The sequence below is a fragment of the Rana temporaria genome, chromosome 4, assembly GCF_905171775.1.
Source record: "Rana temporaria chromosome 4, aRanTem1.1, whole genome shotgun sequence".
Taxonomy (NCBI): Eukaryota; Metazoa; Chordata; class Amphibia; order Anura; family Ranidae; genus Rana; species Rana temporaria.
The window spans coordinates 350,735,785-350,744,647 of record NC_053492.1 but is presented as its reverse complement, the minus strand read 5'-3'; the positions used below and the strand labels follow the sequence as shown (position 1 = coordinate 350,744,647).

Genomic DNA, 8,863 nt, shown 5'->3' with positions numbered 1-8,863 from the left:
ATTGAAATAAATAAATTATTGTAAAGATAAAAAAAAAAAAAAAATGTAAAAAAAGCAATAATAAAAAAATAAACCACTAACACTAATTTCTGCCCTACTGACACCACCCACTACTCTATTGACACCAGCCTCAGCCCTACTGGCATTGTCCACTGCTCTTCTGACACTGACCATTGTCATACACACACATATATATATATATATATATATATATGGTGCACACCCTAATGCACTAGGCTGCGCACACCTATGGCAGCAGCAGATGTCATACATGACCCCAAGCTGTGGTACAACAACCTCATTTTTATGGCAAATCAGCTTGAAGCCAGGGAATCCCTTTCTGGTCTTCCTTGCAGCCTTCCTTCCACGGCTCCTTGCGTTGATTATTTCCATGTGATATTAGCCCAGTTTAGCTATTTGTAGAACTTTCCTTTGGCAGGATTTCTAACCAACAATGATAGTAAACATTTTCTTGTTTGGTTGCGAAAAGCATCATTGTTTGATTCAACACAAGGATTGAAAGAGTGAAGTTCCCCTTTAAACAATAGGCTATAGCAGGGATATGCAATTAGCGGACCTCCAGCTGTTGCAAAACTACAAGTCCCATCATGCCTCTGCCTCTCAGGCTTGTGGCTGTCAGTGTCTTGCAATGCCTCATGGGACTTGTAGTTCTGCAACAGCTGGAGGTCCGTTTATTGCATATCCCTGGGCTATAGAGTTACTGCGTTAGCAAAAATAAAAAATCCCTTCTGTTTTTCCATTCTGGTGAATAGAAATCGGATTCCAATTAAACGCCCTGTCTGGGCTAAAGCTAGTACGATAGGCACACTATTTTCGCGGCTGTAAAGACTACACTTCCCAGCATTCCTTGTTTTCTGGGCCCAGGATCAGGCCGGGGAGTGTAGTTCTTAGAACCGACAGTGACTTTGCTCTGAGTCTATAGGGAGAGTAACTGCGTGCCCGTCTTCTCCTCTCCTAGTCCTCTCCAGACTGACAAGGCACAGACATGAGGCGAGGAGCAGTGTAGCAAGCATTCACATACGGCTTCCTGTTGGTCGGCTGACACGCCTCCTGTCACATGACCGCCTCCCGTCACATGACCGCCTCCCGTCATGCACCGGGGTAGTGTCATGGAAGCTTCCTGATGCGGTATAACAGCACATGTGTACAGGTGAGAGATGCTCTATAAAGCAGCTGACCTTCTATACTGAGATGTATGTGCTCGCTCTGTATGGATATGATAGGACAAAGCACTGCACATTGTTTATCACACTCGCATCCCTTCTATATAGTCAGTGTAGGCAATCACTAGGACTCCAGGGGACCACTTATTTTCCCTTGTATAACCCGTCACAATGGCCATTTAGAACTTTTTTTTTTTTTTATTATTATTTCTTTTTACTGATTTTTTTTTAACCCTTTTATTCAGCATTACAAGGTGAGGAAAAAAAGACAATCTAGGTTGATTTCACACATAAGTATAAAAAATATTTGCAGTTGTATTAGGGTAGATCTAGACATGCACTCCCTGTTTCCCGATGCCCGAGCCGTGTTTACATCGCGCTTCAGCCGTTACTGATAGGCTGTGAGGAAGTGTCTCCGCACCGCCTGTTTTAACCCCATTTTTTTTTTTTTACTGACAAACGTGCTACGCGGAGGGCATTTAGTTTCCTTATTTGCTTGAATGTTTAGTGGCATGTAAACACCCTGCCTATTGCAGCTTAAAGCGGAGGTCCACACAAAAATGGAACCCCCCCCCCCTCCGTTGTCACATTTGGCACCTTTCAGGGGGAGGGGGGTGCAGATACCTGTATAATACAGGCATTTGCACCTATTTCCGGGCATAGACCCCCCGCGGGGGTTACGCCACTTCCTGTACCCCCCCCCCCCCCCCCGCTGTCGTCTGGGTAACACACTGGTCCCAGAAGACAGCAGGGACCAGTGAGAACGTGCAGCGCGACTCGCGCATGCGCAGTAGGGAACTGGAAAGTGAAGCCACAACGCTTCACTTTCTGATTCCCTCACTGAGGATGGCGGCCGGGGGAACCGAGAGCCGAGCGATTGATCGGCTTTGGCTGCCGACATCGCGGGCACCCTGAACAGGTAAGTGTCCATTTATTAAAAGTCAGCAGCCGCAGTATTTGTAGCTGCTGGCTTTTAATATTTTTTTTTTTTTTAGGCGGACCTCCGCTTTACGGAAGGGGAGGTTGTGCATTGACAAAAACGTGGCGCAACTGCTAGACTTAAAAGTATAACTAAAGGAAAAACTTTTTTTTTAAGTTTTAGATAGAGTGGAGATGGATTAGAACACCTGTCAGTTTCTATCGCTGCCTGTGCCCCCCTCAAGGAGATTTATCCTCTCTATTTGTCCTATTTACCATTCTCATTAAAAGTAAAAGAAAACATCAAATTTTGGGTTGTCCCCAGAAACGTAATAGAGGGAGAATCTTCATTCCATTGATGATACTAGTTCCAGAGACCCCCAAGAAATTCCCATTATTTCAAGGTATTTCCTCTCACTTCCTGTTTGGCTATGGGACAGGAAGTGAAGGCGAATCTCCGCAATGGGACACAGATAGCGGAAAAAAACCCTGACACGGCATATAACCCTCCTCTGCTCTATCCAAAATGAAAAAAAAAAAAAAAGTTTTGCCTATAGTTCTACTTTAACCACCTCAATACAGGGCACATAAACCCCATTTCTGCCCAGGCCATTTTTCAGCTTTCAGCGCTGTCACACTTTGAATGACAATTGTGTGGTCATGCTACACTGTAACCATGTGCCATTTTTATTATTTTCTTTACACAAATAGAGCTTACTTTTGGTGGTATTTACTCCTAGGTTTTTTATTTTTCCCCCCCAAAAAAAGGGTTTCTTAATTTCTTTCAGTAAATTTGGAAAATAAGTAATTTTTCTCCTTCACTGATGGGCACTAGTGAAGCAGCACAAATATGCCGCACTTATGGGCACTGTCTGATAGGCGGCACTGGTGGGCACAGATGGGCAGCACTTACCGGCATCTCCGTGTTTACATGTGACCAGCTGTGATTGGTCACAGCCGATCACATGGTCAAAGAGCCGCTTTACACAGATCGGGGTCACGCCATGTCCTAGCAACAAGGCACGGCCGCGTGCCCTCGGGGCGCTCGAGAGTGGTTGTTCTGGGCGGCCGTCATATGACGTCCACCCAGAAAGAGAGCTGCACTGCCCAGCTGTCATTTGACGGTGGGCGGCAAGTGGTTAATTAGATCATGGAAAAATTTAAAGAATGGCATATGATGCTCAATACAATGTTCTGTTTTTTTGTTTTCCAGAAAACAAAGATTGCACTATAGCTTTACACTATACTTGGTTTTCTATTCTGGAGATAGCAAGATGTAGAAATACAAAACGGAGCCTCTGGGAATACCCCGGCTCAGGTTTTTTTTTTTTTCTGCATAAAAAACGTAGGTTATATATGTGAAAAGTAGGTTATATGGTTTATAATGGCATAGTTCACACCAGTGCTTGCAGGTCCGGTCCAGAAAAAAACAAAGTAGACCATGCTGCATTTTTCCTGCGCTGGACTGTACTGGAATGCTGTAAAATGCATTAAAAACGCACTGGAGCGCACATGTCCTTTTTTAGGGCCGGTATACACCACAAAAACGGGCTCCACATCCGTTCCAGATTTGTTTTTGCATGTGCGTTTTTAACACATTTTGGAGTGTACCGGTGCGTTTTTGATGTGTTTCTGGGTGCATCCATGTGCTTTTTTATTTTTATTTTTTTATTTTTTTTATTGATTTTTTTATTTTACTATACTTGGGTCCAGTGCATTTTTTTAAAGCATTGCAGTGCGTTTTTGATGTGTTATACTGCATTCCAGTACAGCACAGTGCAGTAAAAAATGCAGCATGTTCTACTTTTTTTTTTTTCTGGAACTGACTGCACTGGTGTGAACTATGCCATTGGAAACAATATAACCTTCTCTCCATGTGTTTTTGATGCAAAACAAAAACCCACTGGACTGCATGTGGTGTGAACTGACCCTTAAAGAAAAAAGAGGGAGAAAAATGCACTGGGCTGCATAAAAAAACACAGTACATAAAAAATGCACAGGCAGAAAAGCATCTGGACTTCATGTCTATGGTGTGAACTGGTCCTTAAAAAAACAATTCAAACATCTCATAGCTTGCCGCTAATAAAAAACATTGCATGCGCTCTTACTCACGGTATAAATGTGCCAAAAAACAAACAAACATTAGACAGTACAATACGAGAGTGTATCAGGAACACTCAATCAGGCAATAACAGATAGATAGCACATCTGGGTAGCTAAAATAGCATAAAGTATAGAGAATTATGATGATATATAAAAAAAAAACTGATTTTAAGGTTGCGTCCTACCTAAAAATGGAACCTCCACTTTTTGGAACCCTCCGGTGTCACATTTGGTACCTTTCAGGGGGGAGGGGGGAGCAGATACCTGTCTAATACAAGTATTTGTTCACACTTCCTGGCATAGATCACCTCAGTGATCTACGCCACTTCCGGCGCCTGCTCTGTATCCCTCGCTGTCTTCTGGGAAACACACAGCTCCCAGAATACAGCAGGGACCAGTGAAGACACGCATTGAGACTCGCGCATGCGTAGTAAGGGAAGTGAAGCCGCAACGCTTCATTTCCTGATTCCCTCACGAGGATGGCAGCTGAGAGCCGAGCGATTGCTTGGCTTCGGCTGTTGACATTGCGTGCACCCAGGACAGGTAAGTGTCCATATATTAAAAGTCAGCAGCTGCTGTATTTGTAGCTGCTAGCGTTTAATATTTTTTTTTTTTGTGGGACCTCCGCTTTAAACTTGGTTTCCTGTAGGATCATCTTGCTTTGCAATGGTGACATCAAACTCCAGCCAGATCTTCCAGACAAACATGTTATACTTACCTGTTCTGTGCAATGAGTGGCAATGAGTTCTGTGCAATGAGTGGCCCCGATTCTCCTCTTCTTCTGGGGTCTTCCACTGGCGATCCTGGCTCTTTCTCTTCTGTGTCTGCCCCCATAGCAAGCAACTTGCTGTGGGGGCAGATGTGCAGGTACGCTCCTGAGCCAGGCTGTGTGCATCCAAGACACTCACAGCGTGGCTCAGCCTTGCCCCCTGCTCACAGGATTTGACTGACAGCAGCAGGAGCCAATGGCTGCAAGTGGCAAAATGTATGTTACCTTAATGCAGGGAATGCAATTAAGGTGAATAACACTTTAGCTTTAGAACCACTTTTAGGATACATATAGGATTGAAAAACATAAGCATACATACTTGCCTTAATGCTCCAGCATCAGTGTGATGCTGCAGATGTCCCAAGTTGGCTCTAAATCTGAGAACTGAGTGATCACAAGACTGCTGATTGCTCAAATCTTGGTCTTCTCCAAGTAGAGAGCAGTGACTGTCAGGTTTCAGATGGCTAAGGCCCCTTTCACACGGGGCGGATCAGTAATGATCCGCCTCTGTATGCTCAGTGGGGATCGCTCCGTTGATCCCCGCTGAGCCGTCGGATGACAGGGCGGTCCCTGCACACTGTGCAGGGACCGCCCTGTCTTTTCTCCGGTCTCCCCTATGGGGGGATCGGATGAACACGGACCGTATGTCTGTGTTCATCCGATCCGCAGACGGAAGGAAAAATAGGGTTTTCTTCCGTCTGCAGAATTGGATCATTGCGGAGGCGGACGAGATCGGGTGTCAGCGGATGTTCATCTGCTGACACCTGCAATCTCATAGGGACCAATGTATGTCCTTTTTTCATCTGCAAACGGATGAATGAAAAAGTGGACATATGGTCTGCAGGTGTGAAAGGGTTCTAAGACAGAATACAACTTTATGTGAGCATGGTCACAGCTGGCTACAATTTCTTCAACATTTAATACCCATGAGAATGTCGTTGAAGCAAAGAAAACTTTAAGGCCTCATGCACACTCGACGTTAAAATAACGTTATAAAAACACCAGTAGCTTTGCAGTGAGTTTTTCAACTTTTTTTCAACGTTTTTTAATTTTTTGGTTGAAGAAAAAACATTATTTTTTTCAATGAATCAAAAACGTAAAAAAAAACGCTGGTGAGTGAGGTTTTTGAGCGTTTATCAGCGTTTATTGACGTTTATCAACATATTTATCAGCGTTGGAGCATTTTTACAGCTGAAAAACGTCTCTCAGTACCCACTAGTGTTTTTTTTTAACCTCTTCCCTACCGAATCATAGTAAAATGACGTCGGCAGGGACCTTTCGTCCTTCAGACTGGACGTCATATGACGTCCTTGCTTTTCCGGCCATTAGGGGGCGGTGAAGGGGTTAAATATGTTCCCTAAAGTGTGTTCTAACTGTAGGGGAGGAGATCGATGTGTGTTCCTCTGTACTGGGAACACACATCGGTCTCCTCACCGCTGACAGGACATGGATCTGTGTGTTTACACACACAGATCCATGGTCCTGCCGTGATTGCCGGCAATCGCGGGTGCCCGGCGGACATCGCGGCCGCCGGGCACGAGCACCGGGTCCCGAACAATGCGGCGCACGTGCCCGGCGGCCGCGATGTTTGCCGGGCACCCGCGATCCCCTACAGTTAGAACATACTTTAGGGAACATATTTAACCCCTTCAGCGCCCCCTAGTGTTAACCCCTTCCCTGCCAGTCACATTTACACAGTAATCAGTGCAGTTTTATAGCACTAATCGCTGTGTAAATGTGAATGGTCCCAAAAATGTGTAAAAAGTGTCCGATATGTCCGCCGCAAAGTCACGGTCACAAAAAAAATCGCAGATCGCCGCCATTACTAGTAAAAAAATAAAAATAAATAAAAATGCCATAACTCTATTCCCTATTTTGTAGACGCTAGAACTTTTGCGCAAACCGATCAAATACGCTTATTGCGTTTTTTTTTTACCAAAAATATGTAGAAGAATACGTATCGGAAAAAAATAGCTTTTTTAAAAAAAAATGATGATATTTATTAAATCAAAAAGTAAAAGATATTGTGTTTTTTTTCAAAATTGTCGCTCTTCTTTTGTTTATAGCGCAACAAATAAGAACCGCAGAGGTGATCAAATACCACCAAAAGAAAGCTCTATTTGTGGGAAAAAAAGGGCGTAAATTTTGTTTGGGAGCCACGTTGCACGACCGCGCAATTGTCATTCAAAGTGCGACAGCGCTGAAAACTAAAAATTGGTCTGGTCAGGAAGGGGGTGAAAATGCCTGTATTGAAGTGGTTAAACTGCTGATAACAGCCTATGTGTGCATGGACACATAGGATAACATGATGGAGAGTTTATTGACTGTAGAAAAAAAACGTCTACTGCCAAAAACAGCTGCTGTAAAAACATCCAATGTGCATGAGGCCTAAGGCCTGGTTCACACTAGTGCGTTGCTTTTTTGAGCTGCGTTGTCGTTGCAAATTTCTCTAGAGGGTGTTCTGCAGATCAACTGCGGTTTAGCTGCAGATCAGGTGCGAATTTGGAGACCTGGGAGAAGTTCCGGGTGAGAGGAGAGTGGGGGAGAATTGTATTGAGCTGAATGAGAGAAACTGAACACATGTGCGAATTAGATGCGTACCCATAGAAGATAATGGGACTGAATTCGCACCTGAGCCGCACCGCAAGACATAAAAACCGCATGCGGTTTGGAGGCAATACGCAGTGCGGATGCATCGCACATATGTGAACCAGCCTCATTGAAAACAATGTATTTTGAAATGTCCTGCGAATTAGATGCGGTTTAAACCGCACTCAATTCGCATAGGTGTGAACCACTTTAACAAATACAAAATGAAGTCTCTAAATCGTAACTCTGGGCAAAGCCCACTTGCTGACATCCCACCCTCTTTGCTGCTGTGTTACATGAGTGCCAAAATATTAAAAGGGAACTGTCATTAAAGATTAGAATTAATGGAGACTACCATTAACTTCTCGAATTCCTTTTCTATGAATGCTAGTTCCCTGACCATCGTTCTGATGCTTGAAATGCAGTGCTCTCTGAGTTGCTGACCCAGACCTATGATGAAGATACGTTCTAAAACTCATTTAACACGCATGCTTGTTCTAAGGCTGTGACTGAGAAGTAATGAAACCAGTCAGGCTGGCATCTAGGATTTCGAGAAGGTCTGCAAGGTAACCTCTGGTATTTCTCTAAAGCACCAATCGCCTTATAAATTAGCCCCCTTTTATGTTTTGTTTTGATAGTGAAAACTTGCTGTTAGCCGTATCTGAATTATATATAAATCAATGTTTTTAAGTAATTGATGTGCTGTGTGTGAAATAACTCCCTTCATTTTACATCTGTTTGCATACTGCAGGTTTTATGGTGGTATTAAGGAACCATCAGAGGTCATCTACTTATTTTTCTTGGTCCCAATTTACACTTCTTTGTTGGCACACAATCTTCTGTCTAAATGTGGACTGCTCTGGAGCTCGATGTGTTGAGGGGCTTCCAAGCCACATCATACAAACAGACAGAACCTGAAGACAATGCTGGTAAGTAGTATATTACAGCCTATGTACATGGCATGGGAAATGACACCATATGATCAGGGGTGCCCAACGTTTTGAAGGTCGAGGGCCACTTAGGTGACGTAGTAACCAGTCGTGGGCCACAATGAGCGAAGTGGGCAGATGACAGATCTGTGTCCAGTCTGCATATGCAAAGCAGACACAGACACAGCCCAATCTACTCTATGGGCCCTCTAATCCAATCAGATGGAAGGAGACAGATCCACTTCTGTTTTTTTAGCAAATTGGATTGGAGGTAGGCAGGTGTAAATGGACAAAAGTCTGTTTACATCTGCCGCTTCATAGAGGTGAATGGAGGGTCTGATTGGGTTGGACCGTTCGTGTGAAAAGGGCTT

The 8,863-nt window shown here is 44.0% G+C and overlaps 1 protein-coding gene across 2 annotated transcripts in view; it reads left to right on the top strand.

The window, feature by feature from the left end:
• Positions 1 to 1,046: 1,046 nt before the first annotated feature.
• The window catches only part of TTC27 (tetratricopeptide repeat domain 27), a 502,742-nt gene continuing 494,925 nt past the window's right edge, over positions 1,047 to 8,863 (top strand). The window contains exons 1-2 of one of the 2 annotated variants that reach the window (XM_040350814.1): positions 1,047 to 1,171; positions 8,315 to 8,492. In XM_040350814.1, the coding sequence (XP_040206748.1) occupies positions 8,411 to 8,492 (82 nt within the window). In that variant the 5' untranslated portion in view covers positions 1,047 to 1,171; positions 8,315 to 8,410. The remainder of the gene's footprint in view (positions 1,172 to 8,314; positions 8,493 to 8,863) is intronic. The other variant, XM_040350813.1, reaches the window with a different exon arrangement.